Source organism: Lepus europaeus, chromosome 8 (genome assembly GCF_033115175.1).
Source record: "Lepus europaeus isolate LE1 chromosome 8, mLepTim1.pri, whole genome shotgun sequence".
In the NCBI taxonomy this organism is placed as follows: domain Eukaryota; kingdom Metazoa; phylum Chordata; class Mammalia; order Lagomorpha; family Leporidae; genus Lepus; species Lepus europaeus.
The window spans coordinates 64,025,932-64,050,640 of NC_084834.1; the positions used below are offsets into that span (position 1 = coordinate 64,025,932).

Sequence of the window (24,709 nt, forward strand, 5' to 3'; positions counted from 1 at the left end):
CTAAATCAGGAATTTCAATACAATCAGGAATTTGCTGCCTGGAAATATGATTGCTGAGGCTGGTGTTGTGGGGTGTGCATCAGGTTAAGCTGACCCTCGCAACGTCAGCACATCAGCAGTGCTGGTTTGAGACCCAGCTGGTCTGCTTCTGATCCACCTTCCTGCCAATGCACCTGGGAAGGCAACAGACGTGGCTCAAGTACTTGGGCCTCTGCCACCCTTTTGGGAGGCAAGGATGGAACTCTTGGTTCCTGGATTTGGCCTGGCCCAGATGACCTGGGGAATAAGCCAGCTGATAGAAGATCTCTCGATCTCTCAATCTCTCTCTCTCTCCCCTTCTCTTGCTCTACCTCTCAAAATAAATAAACACGTATTTTTTTAAAAAAGAAATATGACCTGCAAGGAAAGTAATTGAAATTGGATACTCCAATTGGGGTCAGAAGAGTTTCTGTATCAATAGGAAGCTTGAGAGAGACAATCAGATATTTATGGAAAAGAAGCAGAACATATTACTGTATAAAGTATGTAGAATGCAGAATGACTGATCAAAATTTATTCAAATACACAGCATAGATTAAACATGAGTTATCCCAATAATTATGTGCTCAATTTGCAATATTTTAAGGTAAGACAGTATGTATGAAACATTCTTATTGATATTTGTTTAAGCTCAGAACTTGAGGGATAAATAACACTGCGCTAAGGTGCACTCACACTAAAAGCCCATTCATGGGGTGGCTACATTATTTAAGACAACTCTCCCAGCAGGAGACAGTTCTCTTCTGCCTGCATGTTTCCACCTCTTCATTGCGATTTTAGGTAATTCCAGATAGTGAGTGTCACCCTCAGAATGAATAAAAGCAAATGTAGGTTCAAATCCTAAAGATAGTTTGTATCACTTTTGCTCCCCAAAAGATTTCAATTTCTATCATATAGCTCTTTACTGCTAAGCTCTACAATAATATTTCAAAACACTTTAAATTGAAAATGCCGTTGAATTCTATTCCATTTTAGAAGGAAACTGATACCTAACCTAATTTACATAAAGTTTAATTCCAACGGATTCTCACATTTTTGTGGATAAGAATCATCCAGGGAGTCAAAACACAGATCTCCCTGCCTTACCCCTTCCAGGGCTGCCTTCTGATCCAAGTTCTGAAGCGGGATCCAGCTTCCAAATTCATTCTGAGGTATGTGAAGTGTGTACATCACACTTTGAGAAGTAATGACTTAAATGTGTTTTTGGAGATTAGCTCCACCCCTCTTCCCCACGTTAACTTTTAATTAACAGTAAAGTGCTATGATGCCATCTCAGGCCATCATCAGGCATTTGGACATTTAGAGATGCCAATAAGCTGAGGAACAGCATTCTTTTTCTAAGTAATTCCTAAAATAAATCTAATTTGGAAATTGTCCTTCCTCTTATGAGAAAAATCCGAGTTGGGAGCCACGCCCCCGCTGATAGCCACAGTTTAGGATCTGACAGCAGCAGCACCGTCAGAAGTCAAATTGAACTGCAGGCCCCAGCACACCCCAGACTGGCCACTTTCCTGAGAGTCGCTGATTCCTCACACTAGCATTTTCACCTAAATTTACTGCTTTTTAGGAGCTACGTCAACTATTTTGTTCCTCAATTCACCAGTTTTCAGAATTAAAAAGGGATGGAAGCTGTCTCACCACCCAGGTTCATTACTTTGGGCAGTCATTTTGTTTTGATGGGAAAAGGACTCAACCACTTGAGGCCCAGAAGCTGGAAGGAGGTTTATAGCTGTGTGGTAGGTGGGCCAGGCAACGGAGAAGGGCGGTCGTACCTTTTCAAAAGCTACATCTTCATCAAGTCTCTCAGCGCTCTGCGGCTCGTCATCAGCCGACTCCACGATCACGAGGCTGGTTTTCCGCGGAGAGCTCTCCTCCCGGTGCTCAGAGGGCTCTTCGGGTTCTTGTACGATGGGTGAGCCTCCCCGCTCGCTGGGCGTTGGGGTCTGGAGGTTTGGCCTCTCTTCCTCCAGAGGGGTGCCCATCTCCTCTGGTGTCTGCCCGGGAGAGCTAGCGATTGGCGCAGCCGGTTGGGATTCAGACACTTCTGTTCCTGGGGTTGTCACACTGGAATGAAAAAACCAAAGCGTGCCTCAGGGGAACTAACCTTGCTCCTCCCGCTCCAGCAAGGGGAATGGAAGGGAAGATGGAGCTCATCTCCATAGACCGTGACAGGCAAAACAAGTAGTACAAATTTGGCCAAATTTAAAGAAAAACATGGAGAGTTCCAGCTCATGAATCTAGCATTGACAGAAAGCAATATAGTCTAACAATAAAAATTATCATGGGGCTGGCATTGTGGCTCCGTGGGCTAAGCCACCATTTGTGTTGCCCACATTCTGTATGAGTGCAGGTTATAGTCTTGGCTGCTCTGCTTCCCATCCAGTTCCCTGTTAATGTGTCCTGGGAAAGCCGTGGAGATGGCCCGAGTGTGTGGGTCCATGATACCCATGTGGAAGACCAGGATGGAGTTCCTGGCTCCTGGCTCCTGGTTTCAGCCTGGCCCAGCTTTGGCCATTGCAGCCACTTATACAGTGAACCAACAGATGGAAGATATTTCTCTTCCCCTTCCCCCACTCACCATCACTCAGCCTTTCAAATAAATAAATAAACTTTTTAAAAAATGTCCTGGGGTAGACACTGTGGCAAAGCTGGTAAAGCCTCCATCTGAAACACCAGCATCCCATATGGGTGCCAGTTCGAGTTCCAGCTGCTCCACTTCCAATCCAGCTCTCTGTTCTGGCCTGGGAAAGCAGCAAAAGGTGGCTCAAATCCTTGGGCCCCTGCATCCGCATGGGAGACTTGGAAGAAGTTCTTGGCTCCTGGTTTGGGATCACAGCAACTCTGGCTGTTGCAGCCATCTGAGGAGTGAACCATCAGATGGAAAACTCCTCTCGCTGTCTCTCTGCCTCTGCCTCTCTCTAACTCTGCCTTCCAAATAAATAAATAAATCTAAAAAAAAGAATATCCTAAAATGTATTACAATTTCCTAACCTCTACAAAGTGTATTTGCTAACATTTTATATTTTCTTTGATCACGCAAGATTTTGTTGAGGACATAAGAAGTTATACATAACAAAGATTGATAGAGAATAATGCTGTTAAAGCAATAATCTAAGTCTGGCAGAATTAAATATGTCTTCATGTTAATATAGTTATTTTCATGTAAATATTGAGAGATTCTGATTGTGCTCCTAAAAAAGCTGTTATTTAACAGAGGGGTGTATTGATCCTGAAACTTCCTCTACTGATATACTTTGGAGTTACTCCAATGTAACCATTCACAATCTCAATTTTAAAATTAAAAGATTTTTTGTTTTGCTCCTTTCTTTAGGTTTAGTGTAATTCTTTCTCACTTCACTGATCTTAAATGCCCAAAGTGTCTCTGGGATTCCTCCCTTTTCCTTTCCTCTTCTCTGTTCTCTACACAGAGAGAGAGAGAGAGAGAGAGAGAGAGAGAGAGAGAGAAAGACCTTTCATCTACTGGTTCACTCCACAAATACCTGCAGTAGTTGGTGCTGAGCCGGGCCAAAGTCAGGAGCCAGGATCCTTGTCCTGGTCTCCCAAGTGGGAGGCAATGACCCAACTATTTGAGTCATCATTTGTTGCCTTCAGGGTGATTATCATCAAGAAGCTGGATCAGAAGCAGAGGAACCAAGACATGAAGTGGCACTTTAATTGCTGTGCCAAAGGCCTGCATCTCATTTCAATGCTCTTTTATTCTGAATGGATAATTTGTACTGTATTTATATTTTAATAATTACCTACCTCATAGTTTTGTTGATATAGAAGGGGACTTCAAAAAGTTCTTAAAAACTGGAATTAAAGGTAACTTTATTTATCAGTGTAAAATAAGTTTGAAACCCATGTATAATTTTTATTAATACAAATTTAATGAACTCTTTGGAGACCCTTCATACATCAGGAGCAATTGATCCCTCTGAACATCTACAAGGTCCCTGGATAATCCAGGTCACTGTTCATGTTCCGAATCAGCCATGGTACAATGGGCATTAGAGGGCAAATGAGGGCAATCTATCCCACAGGTAATAACCATATTGTCTATGTGAGATTTCACAGTTAAAACAGAGTTTTCACAGGCAACCTTTTGAAATTAGGGAAGTGCATAAAACTATATAGATGTAGACATGGAAGCTCAGTGCACTGAGGGGTCTTGGCCAAGGTCACAGAACTGGAAGTTGATTCAGCAGGTCTGTGATACTTTAGACTGTCATAATTGCTTCTCTTAATATTTCACTTTTTTTTTCATTTATTAAACTTTTATTTAATGAATATAAATTTCCAAAGTACAGCTTATGGGTTACAATGGCTTCCCCCCTCCCATAAGTTCCCTCCCATCCGCAACCCTCCCACTTTTTTAAATGTATCTCTGTCAGTTATTACTGTTGGGGTCTTTTAAATTATTTTGGAATGATTTAAGTTTATAAACTCTGGGCATTTTTGCCGTATGGGCCCATTTCTTTAGAATTGTGTTTGACAGGCTTTCTCTTGAAACTCACAAGTATTCTTGCTGATATTCAAGAGATGGCTCTTCAGGCAGGTCTCGTGTTTTCCCTGAGAAATCCTGGTGAACTTGCTCCTTTGGAGTTTGGGGGGAGAGTGCTGTGACTGAGCCACCTTCCTCTGTTTTGGGGATGTAATCCTGAAAAGTGGAATAGCCAACAGAAATGTCTTCCTCTGAGACGATGGGAGGGTGATCATAGGACTCGTCTTTAGAAACAGCTTGCTCCTCCTTCTGCTTGTGCTGTGTAATGCAGAGCTCCTCCTGAAGAACTGAGAACCCTGGAGGGAAAACAATCTAAATTAAGTATTTAATGGATGCTTACCTTTATGGAATATGTATTTGTGTGCCATGTTGTAAAACGGGCCCATCGCTTGCAAGGGTGGAAAGACACTGAGCTTGCTTTAACTACTGACCAACTATGAAAGTCCAGGCCAGAAGATCTGGGTGCCAGTGAATGAATGTGGGAGCAACCAAGTCAATGTTAAGGAATTTAGGAAGGAAATGTGGGGAATGTAATGTCTTAAGGAGGGCAAATGATAAGTGGGTATCTACTGTGATAAGTCAAGGCACCGAATACAAGTAGTAAGAAGAGTGAGAGCTGGTAATGACAGATAGATAGACAGACAGATAGATAATAGATTCTGAATATTTACTCTCTACTTTGCAAATAAAGCTGGTTTAATCCTCAACATAACACTATGAGGCTAATCCTTTTTGTTGGAGAGTCTGTGAGGCCAGGTTAAGGAATGTCATGGGCTAAGAAGAACTATTACCATTTTTAGCAGAAAAGTGACTGACATTCATCAATGTATTCATCATTCAATAGATACATATTGAGCATGAATCAGTTAGAGGCTGAATGTATTTCATTGAACAAGGTATAAAAAGCTCTTGTCCTCACTGAACTTGCATTTCTGAAAGTGTATATTTATCAAAAATAGTAAAAGAAAAGTAAACTTTTAAAGAAAAGAGTTAAAGGCTTAGAGTAAATAGAACTAATTTTTTTCAATAGCTTTGTCAGGAAAGGCTCCCCTTAGGAGGTGAAACTTGGGGCCAGCGCCGTGGTGCACTAGGTTAATCTTCCACCTGCGGTGCTGGCATCCCATATAGGCGCCGGATTCTGTCCTGGTTGCTCTTCTTCCAGTCCAGCTCTCTGCTGTGACCCAGGAAGGCAGTGGAGGATGGCCCAAGTCCTTGGGCCCCTGCACCTGCATGGGAGACCAGGAGGAAGCACCTGGTTCCTGGCTTTGAATCAGCGTAGCTCCAGCCATTGCGGCCATTTGGGGGGTGAACCATTGGATGGAAGACCTTTCCCTCTGTCTTTCTCTCTCTCATTGTCTGTAACTCTACTTGTCAAATAAATAAATAAATAACCTTTAAAAAAAAAAAAGGAGGTGAAACTTGAACAGTGACCTGAATAAAGTGAGAGAAAAAGATTATCTGATGATCTGAGAGAACATTCCAGGGTAGAGGGAACAGAAAGTGCCAGTTTCCTGAAGCAGAAAAATGCTCAGGTCCTTAGGGAACAGCAAGGAGGTCAGGTGTCTGCAACTGGTGGGAAAGCAAAAGAGGTGGGAGCCAGGCACAAGCTCTGAGGCTATTGCCAAGTGCTAATACAGACCATCATTTAAATGTATGAGAAGCAGGAGGCCATAGAAAGAGACAGAGATGGAATAACCAGTAAATTAGGAAAGGAGGGAGGGAGGGAGGAAGAGGGAGAGGGAAAGGGAAAGGGAGAGGGAGAATGTTTTAAGATGAACAAATTGTTTATGTCAAATGTTATTAAGGGGTGAACTACACTGAATATTGAGAATTGCCCACTGGATTTGGCAATGTGGAAATGACCGGGTGAATTTTACATGATTGACCAGATTGGAATATAGAGATAATTCTAGAGAGAAAGGGAAGAAAAGCAGACAGAAAATTCAGGTTATTCTTTTGAAGAAGTTTCCCATAAAGGATGGATGGGAGGCCTGTGTTGCAACACAGAGGGCAAAGCCGTTGCCTGCAACACCAGCATCCCATATGGGTGCTGGTTAAAGTCTCAACTGCTCCACTTTGGATCCAGCTCCCTGTTAATGCACCTGGGAAATCAGCCCCTGCACCCATGTGTGAGACCTGGATGAAGCTCCTGGATCCTGGCTTCAGTCTTGCTGAGCTCTGGCTATTACAGCTATCTGGGGAGTAAACCAGCAGATGGGGGATCTCTTTCTCTCTCTTTGTCTTTCCCTTTCTTGCTCTAACTCTGCCTTTCAAATACATCTTTAAAAGAGAGGAGAGAGAAAGAGAGAGAAAGAGATATCAAGCATGACAATGAGTAAGAACAGATCAGGGAAACTTTAGTACTGAAGAGCTGGTAAGGCAAATGGCTGGAGGTCCTAGTAGGTCTGAAGAAATTGTTGGTGTACAATTAACAGAGGAAATAACAGTAATACTTCACATTAGAATTTAGAAGTAGTACAGTCACTGGAGATAACATAGTCTTGGTTGTGAGCACAGAAATGGGTGATTAAGGTACAATAAAAAATGCAAATCCCAGAAATGCCACTGTGGAACTGAGGAAACGGAATTGGATGGATCACCCACATTGACAGTAAAATAACAAAGAATGAACAATGAAGTTGGGTCAGGGTGTAGGGGCAGAGACTTGTAACATAGGCAGGAAAGTCTCAAAGCAGCAAGGAAAAGAATGCACAATCTCCAAAGGTCATGGTCTACCTTCTAAAATCAGAAAGGCACTAGGTCCAGTGCCTGAATTAAATGCACGTATGTGTGTGCGTGTGCACCCATTCACACACACACACACACACACACTTTGACCTTCACTATGATCCAGCGTAATGGTCTGCTCAATTTCTGCATAGCTATGACTGATGCGCTCCTGTAGAGGTTCTGTGCTGGTCTCCATGAGATGAACAATATCCATTCGATTGATCTTGGTGAGACATTCAATGAGGCTGGTATCTGAAATATTAGAGAAAAAGCATTTATGACATCCAAGAGGCACTCTTTTTAAAAATCTCTTTCATTTATTTGCCTTGCTAAATTTTTGAGATTTATGCAGGAAACAACCAAAGCCTAATTAAGGGTCACTGTAAAGAAACAAACAAGAGATATACACAAAAATGGCACACAAAAATGGTAGCATAGCATGGGCACATACCCTAAAGCTAGGGTTGCCAGGTAACACATGGACTCCTGATCAAATCTAATCAGCAAATACACTTGCACTAGCTGTATGTCTGAAATATAGCATGGGACACACTTATACTAAAAAAAAAAAGTATTTTTCTGCTATCTGAGATTTACACTTAACTGATTTTAAATATATAACTTGAGAGGCAGAGAAATAGAGACAGCTATAGAGATAAAGGCAGACAAGAGACAAAAAGAAACCCTATTCCCATACATTGGTTCATTCTCTGAATGCCTGCCACAGCTAGGGCTAGCTCAGGCTGAAGCCAGGTATGGGAACTGAATTCCGGTGCTCCATGTAGGTGGCAGGGAACCAACTATTTGAGATTATCATCTGCTGCCTTCCATTATGGAGCCAGGACTCAAACCTATGCACTCTTGAATGGGACACAGGTGTCCCAAGTGATGTCTTAACTGCCTGTTCTATTCCTATTTGCTAACTCTCACAATCCTATTTAGAAGAATATAAAAAGAAGGAATGACAAACATGGACTGGATGTAAGTAAATGAGGTTCCTAGGTGGATCTTTACAGAGACATTGAAGGAAGTAGCACATTTAAACAAGCTGAGAGAGGAAAAGCTATGTTGTGTACTACTCCCCATTTTATCTGGTACATTCAGACTACCATATATAAATTACTATGTGGGTTATCTGACATTTTTCATCCACTGAAGTTAAAGGAAATACAAACTGGGGTTGATGCTGTGATGCATTGGGATAAGCCACTGGCATCCCAATTGGAGCACCAGTTTGAGTCCCAGTTGCTCAGCTACTCATCCAGTTCCCTGATAATGTACCTGGGAAGGCAGCAGAAGATGGCCTAAATACTTGGGACCCTGCCACACACATGGAAGACCTGGAGGGAGTTCTGGGCTCCTGTTTTCATCCTTAGCTAACCATAGTCTTGCAGATAGATGATATAGATATAGATACAGATATATAGATATAGATATACTTAAAGTGTGTGTATACACACATACACACACACACACACACACACACACACACATATATATATATATATATATACGGCCTTCAAATAAATAAAACAAATCTTTAAAAAATGCTTTAAAAAAGGAAGCAGGAACTAAACATAATGCATTATCAACAAAATACCACTGTGGCAATCATTTGGCACAGAGCTTGAGATGCTGTTTGGGATGCTCGCATCCTTTATTAGTGTGCTTGGGATTCAGCCCACCTCTACTCCTCATCCAGCTTTCTAGTAACACACACTATAGGAGGCAACAGAGATGGCTCAAGTACTTGGGTCCCTGCACCATGTTTGTTGCAAACATTTGGTGATGAGCCAGCAAATAAAAGGTCTCTTTGTTTCTCTGTCTCTCTGCTTTTCAAATAAAATGGCAAAGAACAAAAATATAAAATAATGCACAATAAGGAATTGGGCCTGCTATCAATATGTAGAAACCTCTAAGAATTGTGTAGCGTTCCTCCCAGCAGCCAGGGCTAGTTTCATTTTCCATTGGTTAACAGTGTTCATGGGCATACAGTACAAGATTTTTTATGCAATGTGTATATTTTAGAAATGACAATCACTTGTTCTTATTTGCTTATAGTAGTACTTAAGATTGATGGCATTTGTTATTTTGTAGTTTTACCAAATTTAAAAGAATGGGGTTGTTAGGCAAGGCATTTCCACTGGTAGCATAATACCTTTTGCACATGGTACTGTACCCACCTGTAGCATGTTTCCCATCCCTTTCTAGCCAGTACTTCAATAGTGCATGACTCTGGTCTTGAAGGGAGTTTGGGTTCTCAATTCGAATTTGATGAATTTGTTCTTCAGTGAAATCCAACTCTCTTGCTAATTCTAGAAGAGAAAACACAACTTTGTAAACACATGAACTTCAGGGTTTGAGTCTCTACCCCTTGCTTTTCTTTTGTATAAATGATGGGTTGTTGTACAGCTGTGAGTATTTGAGTTCTGTTAATTTATTTCTGCATACTAGAAGTGACTCATGCATGCCTTTGTTCTTCTGCACAAATTACGAATCTTTCCTTTAATGCTGGGTATAGAACTGATCGTTGCCAGAGTAGAAATAGTGTGAGGTGGTAATAACACTCATAATTCAGGCACATTTGATTCCAATATGTAGATAAGACTAATAACACTTGCTTATACTCTTAAGATGATGGAAAACAAATGAGTGAAATAGGAGCAATGGGCTATTTCTTACTTTTAATAATCATAGATGATGTTTTAATCACCATAAATTCTGTTTCTGGACACCTGGGTAAATACTGGTTGTGGTTATATTATGGTGGATGGATAAACTCCTTTGTTTGATTTTATGTCAAATGAATAAAAAGTCTGGGAAACATTAACTAAGCTAAGAAGCCAGAATATTTTTTTCTTTAAATTCTACCATTGACATTCCATAAAGATCTTATGAGGGGAGTGTGTGTGTGTGTGTGTGTATGTAAAAGAGATGAATTTGTGATCTCTTTGGAGGGCAATTTCACAGTATATTTTGAAATTTAAAAATACACATCTCGACCCAGCAATGCTACTTCTAAGAATATGCCCTATAAATACACTCAGAAAAATATGCCAATGCATAATGATAGTACTTATTGCTATTAACGGGTAACAATCTAAAATTCATCAACGAAGGCCACTGTTAAAATTATGGGACCTTAATATCGTGTAATTAAATAGCCACTTAGAAGAATGAAATACTTATGTCTATGCTGATATTTATAAAGAACAGTAAGTAAATTTTTGTTTACTTTTAAATAATTGGCATAAATAAGGGTATTGTATATTTTCTCTGATAATAAGAAAGTGTTATCATTGCAATCTTTGAGATATAGTACTAGAAGACCAGACATAAATGACACAGACATATTTACTTTTCATTTTCTATCAGTCTACATGGCTTTAGGGTTTGAATTTCACTAAATATATACATATTACATTTAATATATATTTATGGACACATATATATTTGAAGAAAATTATGACAGCTATTTATCTACTAAGTAAGCCAATTAAATAAATCTGATCAGTATTTTAAATTTACTTTAAATTATTAAAATTGAGAGAATGGATATTCCTTCTGTTTCTAGTCTTTTATCCTATATTATCAATTATCTTAAAGAGAATTATCAGGGACTGGCACTGTGGCGCAGCAGGTTAGCACCCTGGACTGAAGCGCTGACATCCTATATGGGCGATGGTTCGAGACCTGGCTGCTCCACTTCCAATCCAGCTCTCTGCTATGGCCTGGGAAAGCATAGAAGATGGCCAAAGTCCTTGGGCCCCTGCATCTGCGTGGGAGACCCAGAAGAAGCTCCTGGCTCCTGGCTTCGGATTGGCGCAGCTCCAGCTGTTGTGGCCGCCTGGGGAATGAACCATCAGATGGAAGACCTTTCTCTCTCTCTCTCTCTCTCTCTCTCTCTCTCTGTGTAACTCTTTCAAATAAATCTTTTTTTAAAAAAATAGTATTATGAGCTCATCTTCAGCAAATATTTAAGAAATTGAAAGGAGAAGAATATTAACTTTATACTGTTTGCTCAATGATGTAAATGATAAACCAGAGTTTAAAAAAATGCAGACTAATAACCTTGCTTTAATTTGTTAAGTCAGAGGTAGACATAAGGGTATCATTTTTCAAGTCTACAAATCTTATTTCTAAACATGTTGGTTTTAAAATTCATTGGTCCTTGATAAATTCTTTTAACATATAATTGCTAAATTTAAACATTCACATTTCTCAAAAAATTTGTGAAGCATCTCACTCATCTGTTTCAATATTTGTCCAAAGCAAGTTTTAGTATTGCTTATTATGAAGATATATGAAGTAAGATATCTAAACAGGAACCCTGTTGAAATCTCCAATTATATTTTAAGGCAATTATATTTACCAATGGTTTTGAAACACAATAGTCTCCCCTAAATCTAGATATCCACAGTTGCCAAAGGTGAGTGGTGTGGGTGGGTGTGTGTGAAAATATTTAAATCTAAAATTTTTTATTCTTAATTTGGGAGGTGATAAAAGGCCTTCCTTGGGATACACTGCTAATTGACGTAGAGCCTACATTTTCTAGTGTGCAGTTTATTGTTCATTCATTGTTCACATGATCTTTCTCAAGCAAAGAAGAGGAATCTTTTTTTATAATTAATAACACTTGGCTGATGCATCAATGATGTTTAAACCAAGCATGTTTTGTTAAAATAAAAAAATAGGTCACCCCTGTCTTACCTGTCCAGCTGAAGCCAAGGTGATCAGCAATGTAAGCCAGCCTTTCCTCAATCCGTTCCTGCTCGTCCTGTGGATCTAAAGAAGGTCAAAAACAGAATGGCCAAAGGTTTTCTATGACAGGAGAGGACCCACAGTACTGGTCATCCAAAGAAAGGAAGTCACTTGTCCAAATATTTGATAGCAGCACAAGTTAGTTTTTACATTTTAGGTCATATTGGGTTGTATGGTTCATCAGATTTCTAGGGTGGAATGGGAAAGAAATCTAATATGAATCAGGAAAACCATGTGCTTTCCATATCTCTTTAATCAAGACTAGCTACTGGACAGAATAGTATGTTGTTGATTTCTATTAATCTTAGGACTTGACTTTCTTTTTAAGTTATCGCAGAGAATACTGCCCACCAGAATACAATCATGCTGATGAAACATCAGAGAAGTAAAAAATGGGATTCTGAAGTGGAGTAATTGTTTGCACCTCCTACTACTGCCTGTGGAGGTACAATCACTTCCAATCACACAAGAGATCTTCACTGTAAGTTGATCAGACCATCCTGGGCTTATCCAGTGTGGTCAGAAACATCACTGGGTGTGGTCTTGGTGATCTCAGGGAAAAGGGGACACAGCATATACATTTGTATGTATAAGTGTACTAGCATGCTTGCATGTTTTTTGAGCAAAGTTTCTGCCTGTTTGCTACTAAGCAAATTCAGACATTGATCACCCTCCATAATTTTCCCAATTCATTTCTCACTGTCATTGATTGGTGGGCAGAATTTTGGACTGACATCAAGAATTTTTATAACTTAACTTTAGTACAATAGTCTTCATTGTAGAGATATTGGAAGACCAGAGGAGACTCCTCCAAGTCATCTGCGGTTTCCTTTTTTATAATTCAAGAGACATCATTCCCTCACAGCCAACTAAAATAGTGCAAAGTTTGAGTTTTTGTTGTTTGGTGCATCTAATTGGAGTACAGTCTCCATTCACTGACCACATAAATGAAAAGCATTTTTTTTACCTTATGAATTTCTTTGCTTAAAGTGTTTACCAATGGTATCTGAAATCCAACCTTTCTGAATAAAAAACAGATCCACAACAATTGGAATTTCATGATATGTGAATTCTTCTTGAGCAAATGGCTTCCTAATGATTACAAAATTGTAAGTACAAATTATTTTAAAGTATACAAGGGTAAGAAGAGCAATGTATCCTCATACTGTGAAACAAAAACTAATATATTATTGTACAATAGCAAAAGTGTGTACTTTGAGGCTAAGCCTGAGATTTCAGGACAACAAAACTCAAAGCTTGCATGGCCTTACGTGCAGCAGCTAAAGAAAGGCAAGATCACTGTTGCCTGGTTATTATGTTTATGTTTTCCATAAGCATTCTCATTATTCAATCTTGAGATTGTTTTCATAGACAAGAGTATACAGAGAAAGTACAAAACACAAAGGGCTTACACAAACACATTAACCACTACAAAAAGCTTAAAGAAAATGAGACACAAATCACCAAATAAAACAAACATACAAAAAAAAAAACTATTACAAATTTATGACATGCGTAGCACAGGGAGTCCCAGTGGCTGGCAAATACCTTCAGCATGGTCATGGCCATTTTCATCAGGGATGCGTTCAATCAGAGTCTCAATGGACTCATCCCAAATGGGCCTTGTGTCAAAGATGTCCTCAGGAACTGAGTGCTCGGTCTCAACAGCTGGCAGGTTTTCAATTACTGAAACTTCCAGGGCACTACTACTTTCATCATCTGAAACTAATTCCTGCTCCCTTTCTGACTGTGTAAGTCTATCCACTAACTTGGAAGCCTCATCACTAATCTCCTCAAAGAATTCTATGGAGTTTCTGTAGAGGTCAAAGAAATGTTCCCTACTTTCTTTAGTGGGGCTCATGCCCTCCCTGCAGGAGGAGGTGGTGCTTCTGCTCTTAACTGGCAGTCGGGATGCAAATATCTTTGGTTTTGTGGCCCCTTCTTCTGATTCTAACTCAAGCTCCTCTACCCCTTCTCTGCCTTCTGCCTCTGTCTCAGCGTAACTTCTGTTTATCACCGGGCATCTGATCTCTGAGTCCAAAGGACCCTCATCAGATTCAGATTTGCTTCTATTATCTGGAGCTCTGCTTGACATGTCCTGTCCCTGAGGAACTGCTGTCTTCTGGAGAGACAAGTCTGCATGAGAAAGCTGCTGCTCCACTCTTTGGATGGGTGCTTTGATGGGGATTTTGGACTTTGGTTTTGCTTCATCCTCCTCCTTTTCCTCATCCAGACTGGAGAGAAATTCTTCAGACATTGAACTCTCATTCTCCACAGATGGAGGGGCTGGGGTTGAGGTGGGTACAGTCCTGACAGGAATTTTGGATTTGCTTTCGGTGGAAGGCACATTCTCCATGGATGCAGTAGGGATTTCAATCACTGATTTTTGTTCCTCTGGAGAAGAATCGGGAGAATCATCATCTCGACCTGAATATACAGACCTGGTAACAGTGGAGAAATCTAACTGAACTTGTACAACTGGCTCTGGGGAGTCAGGGCAAGATGACAGAGGAGGTACATCCTCCATTTGCATAGTGGGCAGGTCCTCAGTCCCTGTAGAAATATCCTTTTCAGTGGTCATTTCAGTCACGGTTGAAATGCCCATTTGGGTACTGAGTTGAGTATCTGAGGCAGGTACTTCCTCTGCTTCCTCACTCAGATCATCTGGAACTAAGTCAGCTTCATCATCCCCCATTTCTTTTGATTCTGAAAGTGCTAGTGACCCAGCTGATGTCTCTGCCTGTGGGGGCTCAACCACAGTAGTCCCTTCTTTTATGTCTTCTGAGAGCATCTCTTCCCTGGATTCTTGGCCAATTTGGAAAAAGTGGAAACTTTCATCTGCATAGGACCGTTTGGTCATATCAATAGCACCACTTCGGGTCATTTCAAACAATTTTCCTTCCTGAAAGAGAAATGGATTTTGTTCACTTGTTGGGGTCCCTTCTTCAGTTGGGGTCCTGGCAGGAGTGGTGTCAGGGGTGGTACCCTGTGATTGTCTGTCTACCATCAAACCAAATATCTTTTGTTCTTCCTCTTTCACTCGAGCCTCAAAGGCTTCATCATCTTCTCGAATTTCACTCCATGAATCAGCATCCACATCAGTTTTTGTGATGATGACTTTGCTTATTTGTTCAACATTGACTGCTGGTGTATTCGGCATAGAAGGCTCTGAAGAGGAGGCTTTTCCTGGCTGCACTTCCCCCATGGTATTTTCTTGCTTGGTGTCAATTTCTATCTTCCGGCTCTCAATATTAGATTCTTCACCTGAAACAGTTCTAGAGGAGCTTCCCACCACGACTTCTTCAACAGAGGACGTGATGGTAACAGAATATACTGCAGAAGAGTGAGAACTTGTGGTGTGACTTTCATCTGTTTGCACTTTGCTTTCTTCACTACAGAAAAAAGACTGGGGAGGAACATTTTCATAAGGGCTTATGACTTGAGGATCAAAGATGTCATCAGTCTCAGTAAGGTCAGACACGGGACCATCCATGGAAAATCTCTCTGCTTGCATAGTCATAGATGAGTCTTGAGTGGAACAGTCCATTGATAGGCTCTCAAAAGCTTGATCTGTTTTTATGACCTCCACTTTTGTAGTGGAAAGTGTGGAGGATAGGTCTTCACCTAATTCTTTTCCTTCAGATCCTGGACAATGAGGCAAGGAGGACAAAGATGAAGAGTTGTCTCTAGGGAAATCTCCTTGTGGAGATTCTACCACAGATGCATCTAGTTCTTCCCCTAGTACAGCTTCTTCATGAGTGTCATGGAGAGCTAATGCTTCCTTATGGAGGGCCAGTTGTTCATCGATATCATCACCAGTTTCACTCTGGAGGCCTACAGACGTAGGAGTGGCTGAGCCACTAGGACTCAGAGCCTCACACCCATGGCCATCACAGGTTTTTGGCTGATCAGTGTCTCTGTTGAGATCATCATCAGGTCTGTGTGTGTCACTGGTGGAAACAGTATGACTGTCTTCAGTGAAATGGGTTTCACAATCTTTTTCTTCTTCTGATGTACGTGCCTCTTCCTGAGTATCGTCATTCATCTTGAAAGTATATTGTTTGGTAGCAATAGGCTGGAACTGTACTTCTTCTGGACTGGAGTTGGAGTCTATGCTAGATGGAAGTGGGGAAGGAGGTTGCACTCGAATCACTGGTTCCTGTAAAAGGCCTGAGTCAGCACCTTTTTTAAGCTGTGTCAATTCAGGTTCACTTTCTGAGGAAGAAGAAGTCTTCCTGCTCTCTGAAGTCACTAACACAGGGACATCACTTTCACCATCCACACTCTCCATGGGTTTTGGTTCATCCACATCTGCTGAACAGTCAGCATCTGGGTCTGAGGATAAAGGGGATTCTTCTTGCTTCTGCTCTTTTCTGCAGTCCCTCTTTTGCTTTGCTTCTTGTTCAAGTTCATCAAACATTTTAATTTTGGTTACCATTTTAAACATTTCCTCTTCAGGTGTGAACCTCTTTTTCTCTCCATTTTCTGAGTCATCCTCTTCTGCACATTCATGAATCACAGCTGGTTTGGGTGTGCTTGTGTCTGTGGTTTTGGGTGTGACCTCGTAGCTCACTTCCTCAGAGCTGGGGGTGTCAGGAGAGAGAGGGCTCTTCCCTGAGCTCTCCATGAGTGATGTCTGCTCAAGGCTGTCATCCTCAGCACTACCATCAGGGTCTCGGAGTAGCCGCGACCGCACCGAGGCCACTTCTGTGAAGAGTTCTGTTTTGGCAACAGCTGCAGGCAGAGGAAAGTGACTTGGCAGAACTCCAGCCTTCATCTTTGGTTCGACAGGGCTGCTTTCCAGAGAGTCGCGGCAAGGAGACTCTTTCAAAGGACTTGGTTCCAGAGAATCTGGAGTTTTGTGTGAGGAGTTATCCTCTAGCACGGGACTGGCTTCCAGAGAGTCTTTGTGGCTCACTGCTAATGATTCATCAGCCATAGGACTGAGGACTTCACTGTCACGGCTGTGGAGTGCAAGTTCTAACCCTTGGGGACTTCTAATGACTCCCTGGGGCTTTGATTCAGTTCCTGTGTCTGCCTTTGCAGAAGCATCAGGTGCGGACTTAGTCTCATCTGAGGGTATTGAGGACTCCTGAGTTTCAGTGTCAGTTTGTGTCTTGTGGGCTGAACCCCCAAATGTAAGATGACTTGCATCGTGGGATGCTTCCTCAGTTAGTGCATTGGGCATTTCTCTTGCTAATGTTAAACTAGAACTGTCAGAGCAATCACTTTCTTGCTTGGGGCACATATCTTTGGAAGTGACTGGGGTGGCCTTCTGCAAACCCTCAGGAGAGGGCTCTGAGTCCTCAGTGACTGTGGAACCTGGTCCTTCAGGACAAGCAGTCACGTTTTGGGTGGTGGGATATTCTGTTTCTGAAAGAATTTCTGATGGCTCTGCTAACTTGCTACTTTCCTTTGTTTCCCCAGTTTGTTCCTCACTTCTCTTTGGTGAGAAAGAAAGGCTTTCTGGGCTTGTCTCAGGGGTCTCAGCTAGGCCCTCATGCTTATAGCTTTCTTCTGAACTAATCTGAGGGGTGCCCTCCATCAGGCTGCCGCACGGAGAGCCTATGATCCCTTCATGTTTGAGACTTTCCGAACTGCCATCCATAGCACTGCTCTGTAAAGACAGCACTGGGAGGAATTCGTCTTTCATGTAATCTAGCGGAAATGTGGTGTCAAAAGGGCTGGTGAGCACTTGGTCTAAGTGAAGTTGGGCCTTTTCGGTCTCTTCACTCAGGCAGAATTGTTGGTATTTGTCATTGTCTTCCAATTCTTGCTTAATGACATCAGAAAAGTCAGTGGATGTTTTTCTGTCCGGGCTGATCTGGAGATCCATGTCTCCCTGTTCTTCCGCCATCTTTTCCTTGGGGATGTCGCTCTCTCTCTGGCTTTCTTCTTCGGCTGCTGACTGCACAGGTTCTGGTGTTTTGGGCCTAATTGTTTTCTCCTTTTCTCCAGCTATATCTTCTCTCTTAAATCCAATGGAGGATGTCCGGATCCCTCTTTTGGGTTCCGAAACTCCTGTTACTGAGAATCTCTGGCCCCGTTTGATTGTCTGACTCTCTGTCTTCTGCGTTTCTCGCTGGGTTATGGGCTGCCCCTTTTCTTTTTCTCCCCGGACTTTACCTTTTTCTTGGGGTTGTTTTTGTTTGGCTGCTTTGTGCTCAAAGAGACCAGTTTTATGTTTAGATGGGTCCTGACCAGATTGGAACGCTTTCATCAGCTCCCGAACGGACATGGTTTCCTCAATTCTTTCTGTTTTTGAGGTGGGGGATACCGGCGGCTGCTTTTCTGTTTTCCCAGGTGACACAGGCAGGTGCTTCTCCGTTCTCCCAGCCGTTGATAGAGGTGGATGCTTCTCTGTTCTTCCAGAAGGTGAGACAGGCAATCGTTTCTCTGTTCTCCCAGGTGACACTGGTGGATGCCTCTCTGTCTTCCCAGAGGGTGATACAGGTGGACGTTTGTCTACTTTGCCTGAAGGTGAAACTGGTGGGTGTCTCTCTGTTTTTGTAGATGACACTGGGGAGTGTCGTTCTGTTTTGGTTGAGGGTGACACAGGGGAGTGCTTCTCAGTTTTGCCTGATGACACCGGGGAGTGTCGTTCTGTTTTACTTGAGGGTGACAATGGAGTGTGCCGTTCAGGTTTTGCAGAGGAGGAAAGGGAAGAATGTCTTTCCGTTTTAGAGGAGGGGGATGTTGGCGCATGCCTCTCTGACTTCAGGGAGGGTGACGCCACAGGATGCGTCCGGTGCGTGGTCTTCTTTGGCACATCCTCTTTGCCTTTAACCCTGATGGGCAACTTGCTCCGACCTTTCTGTTCATCTTCCACGCGTTTCTGAAGGGCCTTTACTTTGTCCTTTATGGAACCAATGGGGGTTTCTTCTATTAAAGGAGACGTGGCCTTCACAGTGGGAAGAGGTTCAGGGGCCAGACCTGGGTCTTCATCTAATGACTCTTCCGAACTGCATTTTTTAAGTTCAGTTTTGTCAGCATTAGCTGGCAAGCCTTCCTCCTTCTGCTTCTGCTTCTCTTTTAATTTCCTTCTCACTGGCTTTTTTATTCCCAAGCTTGGTTTGTGCTGCTTCTGTGTGGCCTGCGTCTCTTCAGAGGACACGTCCTTCCCTTCGTTTGCAGAGCTTCTGTCCATACCCGGAGCTTCACTTTGCTCCCCTGTTGTGTCTTGCTCCAGCTGCCGGGGCTCTTCCCGTGAAGACTCATAGGAATTGAGATCCTCTGTAAGGTAGCTCACTAGCCCAGTCGGGTCTTTCTCTGCTTTGACTTTGGGCTCCTGCTCTATTCTAACTTCTACACATGGATATTCACTAATCTCTAGAGGTGCTTTTTGCCTAGCTTCTTCTATTTCCTCCTCACTGACAATAACCCAATCCTCCTCCACTAATTCTCTCTCAGACTGAGAGGCCTGCACACTGCCTTCGTCCCTCGTGCAGGTTCCACTCCTCAGGATTTCATTCACCTTTTCTAAGTCCTCTTTAACTCTTTCAACAATTTCAAAAGGCTCTCCTGGCTCTTCCTCGGCCGCTTTCACCAGCTCCTTCACTTTAATAGAACCTGCCTTATCAGACACATCTGTGGTCAAGATGGCAGTCATTTTGATCAAATCTTGTTTCATCTCAGAAACTTCAGAGAGCAAGTCCGGACTTGCTAGGACAGGAACTTCATTAACCAGGTGACTTTTCAGGACAGATGTTTCTGTAGATTCTGTCTCATCATCTTTGATGTGAATGAAAAACATTGAAAGTAAAATGGAAATCAAAAAAGATATTGGCAAATGTAATCAGGACTGAAACGACACAGCGTCTTTTCCTGCCGTGGTGGGAAGGGCAACAAAACGGGCTGGGAATGGCGGATCCACAAGGTCTCAGGGTATAAGAGCAAAGCAAGGCTAACGGAAAAAAAACTGAAAAGGAAAAATGAGCAGGAAATAACTTGCTTAATTTTCTCAGTTGTAGCACATCCACACATACAACAAAGCTATAACAAATAATTGGGACATACACACATAAAACCATCACAAATCAAAACAAAGGAAGAACGCAGTGAAAGTACACAGAGGTATCTCAAGATTGTTCAGATGTTACAGATCAATGTTGAAAAAAAAAAAAAACCATGGGGGAAAAATGAAGAAAAAGCATTAAAAACTGCAGAAAGTTGATTTCCTCTAGGAGAAAGCCAGTAGTAGCAAACTCAAACTAACATCTAGTGATGTGTATACATTTTAAAATCAGAGACAAATATGGAATTCAGTACATTTAATTCTGCCAATATACAGTGACTAGACCAAATATATCGGAATCAGATGCTAACCGGCATTTCAACTAAGGGAAATTCACACCTAACGATGAAACAAACACTCTTATGCTAAGAGGCATGGTCCTTTCCTTGGAGCAACCTCCTTGTTTAGACACGTAATGGATAGACCAAGGAGGGAAAGAAAGGAAAGAAAAACAACACACACAACAACTGTGATTCAACTTATATGTGAGTCCAAAGGTCAAAAGGTGATGCATGGCAACCCAAATCAGAGACAGTCACACGGGACACACGCACAGTTTATGTAAGCCAAGTTATTTCCATGCAAAGCAAAGGTGGCGTAAAACTGCCGGGAGAGGCTCCTTGCAGAAAAGCACAGGCAGGAGAAGGATGGTGAGAAATTAGAACGCATGTGTAAAACACCACTGTGGTGAAGTGTATTTACTTCCCTGCAAACTGGTACGGGAAATGCTGAGGCACATGCTCAGGGAGCTCACAACCATTTAAGGAAAGGAGGAAAACTCAAACTCTTGTAGGATTTACTCATTTAAAACAAAAAAATAGGAGAGAATTCCCTCAGCAGAGACCTTCTTTAAAGATTATCTTTTACTAGATAACGATTATTTAATGATTATCTTCAAATTTAAACAAAACCAAACACGAGTGTCTATGTGAAACTTCTAAAGCATTCACAACATCTAGGAGTCATTCGAGAGAATCCAGGGCATCAGAGCAACATGGTACCACTTCTGCTTCTTTTGTTTTGAATAATGAAATCAGATAGGTTAAGGTTGATTTCTTACTAGCTTGTATTCAAGGGACAAAGGAAAGAGCCATTTAAATAAGGATGTACCACAGTACTGAAGAAGAAATGGGAGAATAAAATAAAATCACTTTCAAAAATAACTGTGCAATCAATGAAGGCAATGATAATGTCATATAAACCAAAATGCCTTCTCTTGAGAGAATCTGTCTTTACTGGGGAGATGTAGTATGTGTCTATGCATATATAAATAAATTAATTTATATCAATACAGATATCTTCAACTACACAAACCACTGAGCACATCCAGAATCTCAAATATTTAATCCTGAATAATGATTTAGTGATGACAGACCACAGTTAAAGCCATTCCATTAACTGGGAGTAAATCACATTGTACTAAAACTTAAAAATCCTCAGACCATCTCATAGGGCCAGGTGTCCATATTAAACGTGGCTCTAAGTTTTCTCCTTTTGGGAATGTCTCTTTGAAATATAATAAATCAAAATAAATTTAAAATAAATAAACAGTAAAAGTTAGAATTTGGGAAAGGTCATAGAAATAACAAAAACCTACAAAATTCAACTTGAGTTTCCACACAAGAAGGGACAGAGTCACTGGAAATAGGCCAGGCAACAAAACATGTCAATTGAGTATTACAAACTTGAAATGCATTTTAAGATAGCTCTTTTAAGGTCTGTACAAACAAGTGCTCTCGATTCTAGATCAGGTTTGAGATTTTCATGATTATTTAAAAATAACCCAATAATAACATATTGCTGTGATTATAACATAGTTTTGTAATTTCATCCAGGAAGTTTTAATTTGTGCATTATTGGATTCTATTTTTTTTCCCAGAAATTTTTCACAAAAATCTTTTAGACCTCAGCCTTAAAGGTTTTAGTTACACTTCACCACAGTAAGGAATGCAAGGGAGGGGAGGGGGGTGATTGGGAAAAGTTAGTTTCAGCTAGTAACTATTGAACAGTATCACTTTTGCAGGTCTATCCTATAAAAATCATGAATTCTGCAGAAATCACGGTTGCTTTATAAAAAGTGATACTGTCATGTCAGTGCTTAAAAATTAATGAGGTGAAAATGTTATGCTAACAAATGGACAAAACGGTAGGGTGGGTTTCTAAACAAGCATAACAGCAATACCAAGGTTAACAGGGATGTCAAAAGAAAGTGAATGCTTAAATGAATAATAATTGCATTTTACTGCTAATTAGCTCACAAATTAGATATATCTGTAATTTAACTGGCCAAGCTGCTTTTATAAATATATATTAATGATTAATAAGGCTAAAATATAATCATTACAGTGATTAGTAATGGAAACAAGCTTGCATATTAATTAATCTTAATTCATGCTTCTCTCTACTATAGCCAGCTTTCAAACAAACTAGTGTTATTTAAAATCTTACTTTTTTCTGATGTCATATCGATCTGAAAGAAAACATACATAAATTGAATGGTTACATATAGCATCTTAGCTCATAGCTCCTAATGTGTACAATAATATCCAATTCATAGTTATATACATGGAGGTGATATCATAAACTACAGGAATTTATTGCAGTTATTTCTATGAGATTCCCAGTGATTTTTATCATAACTGGAAAAAAAATCTTTTCTAGAGACTACAGGTAGAAAGTCGTTTCTAATATGTTATTCCCAGGCCGTGTTTTTGGTTAGCAATAAATATTTAAAAGGGACAAGGTCAAGAAAAGGGTGAAGTGACTATTAAACTAAAGTGTCAATTTAGTAGTGAAAGAGAATGACAAATAGCATGCCAGGGTGTTGCAGTCTACAGAAAAACTTTTGTCATCACTCATAACAAGTCGGCATTCCAAATTCTAGAAGGAATCCCAATGGGATCTATTGCCCTAAAGAGTCCTTGGAAGTACTCCATGGGAAAATCATACATCTAGTGGGAAAGACTCATTTGTGAACATAGCAAAGTTGGTTTATTTGTGTTACTGCTCTTTCAGGAAGATGCATAGGTATTGCTTTTAATAGCTGTGGTGACAGGGTCACCGAACATGAAAGAAGCTGAGTATGTGAGAAACAGAACATGCAGTGAAGGCAACAAAGACTTCATTCCTGTCATAAACTGATTTTCTAGGTGGCCACCTAGGCAGTACAGAGAGTCTGTACCACCCCTCTCACCCGGGTCCACTGACAAGATATAGGAAAAAAATACATGCAGGGGGATCCTCTAAACTAATGCCTTACATTTTAATCTCCTGGGTACAAGGGTATTTTTCTTTGCATTTTTTGTATTTCAAATGTATCCAAATACATTTAGAAAACTAGTATATCCAAAAAATCTTTACATGTAACTAGTAACAATTACATTTGTCTACCTTAGATATAGAAACAGATATATTAATTGGTAAATATATGAAATTTTCCAATGATTTCTTTCATTTCTATTATAACATCTGATCATTTTCGGATCTTTATAAGGGAAATAAATACATTTTTGCTGTAAATGTTGAAGCAGGTATAATTCAAATGGCTATTTTTTCTAAGAAAACCACTCTAAGACTATTTTCTTCATCTGTGATATAATAGCCTATACTTCATAGGATGGTTTAGAGAGATCAGTGTTAACGAAGTACACTGAGGAATTAGAAAAGACTTGGCTTTGGAAGACATGATTTTCAGTAGTGTAGTTCTGCATTACAACATTATTGTAGCCTAATGGGTGAACCACATACTCCTTACAGTGTTCCTGTCTCAGTGGTTTTCAAAGTTTTTGGTTAAGGACTTTACTCTCATGAAAGTTTCTAGGGAGCCTAAAGAACTTTGCTTTACGTGTGGTATGTATAAATCAATCTGTGTTATAAATTAAAGCTAAGAAGATGTTGGAACACAAGAATATGAGGCCATTACAAGTAATATAGCCTCTGGAAAACTGCTTTGCAGCTTGTGAGGATATGGGAGTTAAAGAAGAAAATAATATTTTACTTCTGTAATAAAAAGACTTGATCTCCACACATTTTCAGCTTAACCTTTGAGAATTGCTAAAGTGTGATTCAGATTTCAGTAGCTGGCAGAGACATGTATATTGTTGCATACCGACAAGACAACAGCTTACAGGGCAACTTTACTATTCTCTGAAGTGAATTTGTAAGATAAAGAAGCAGGGTCAGAGAGCTGGGGTAAAATTTTGTCTGTTTAATGACTAAGAATTACTGCTTACCCCTTCTAAGAATACAGGTTAGCTAAGTGCTCTTATGAGTGGTTATAGCAATGATACAACCATTAACAAGTGACACTGTCATAAAATTACCTCTTCCTCCTGTTCTTGATCTGACTCTGATTCCTGGCCGACCCAAGATGCCATGCAAGATGGGAAAAAGAGAGAAGGAAGAGTAGAGAGCATTTAGAAGAGCAAATACCCTGCCAACAAATATCAGTGGGCAAGCATATAGTCAGCATACTCTCACTTTTTCTTATTGATGTTTACAGTATACAGGCAGAAAACCCAAAGAGGACTGATTTAAATACAAATCTGTAGAGTCAAGAGAAAAAAAAGAACCAAATTTATAAATACACTAATTTCAGATGCTAGGTCACCAGCAGTCTCAAAGTTGGACTTCTAATAGATTTGATGTCATTTGTCTATAGA

At 40.7% G+C, this 24,709-nt stretch overlaps 1 protein-coding gene across 5 annotated transcripts in view; it reads right to left on the reverse strand.

The window, feature by feature from the left end:
- Window positions 1-24,709, reverse strand: part of ANK2 (ankyrin 2) — a 657,856-nt gene that overhangs the window by 11,551 nt on the left and 621,596 nt on the right. For 4 of the 5 annotated variants that reach the window (XM_062199708.1, XM_062199709.1, XM_062199710.1 and 1 more), the window contains 7 exons: window positions 24,371-24,403; window positions 22,497-22,518; window positions 11,984-12,058; window positions 9,457-9,588; window positions 7,382-7,525; window positions 4,557-4,839; window positions 1,812-2,103 (listed from right to left, as the gene is read on the reverse strand). In XM_062199708.1, coding sequence (XP_062055692.1) covers window positions 1,812-2,103; window positions 4,557-4,839; window positions 7,382-7,525; window positions 9,457-9,588; window positions 11,984-12,058; window positions 22,497-22,518; window positions 24,371-24,403 — 981 coding nt within the window. Of the gene's footprint in view, window positions 1-1,811; window positions 2,104-4,556; window positions 4,840-7,381; window positions 7,526-9,456; window positions 9,589-11,983; window positions 12,059-13,582; window positions 19,766-22,496; window positions 22,519-24,370; window positions 24,404-24,709 lie in introns of all 5 variants that reach the window. The other variant, XM_062199712.1, reaches the window with a different exon arrangement.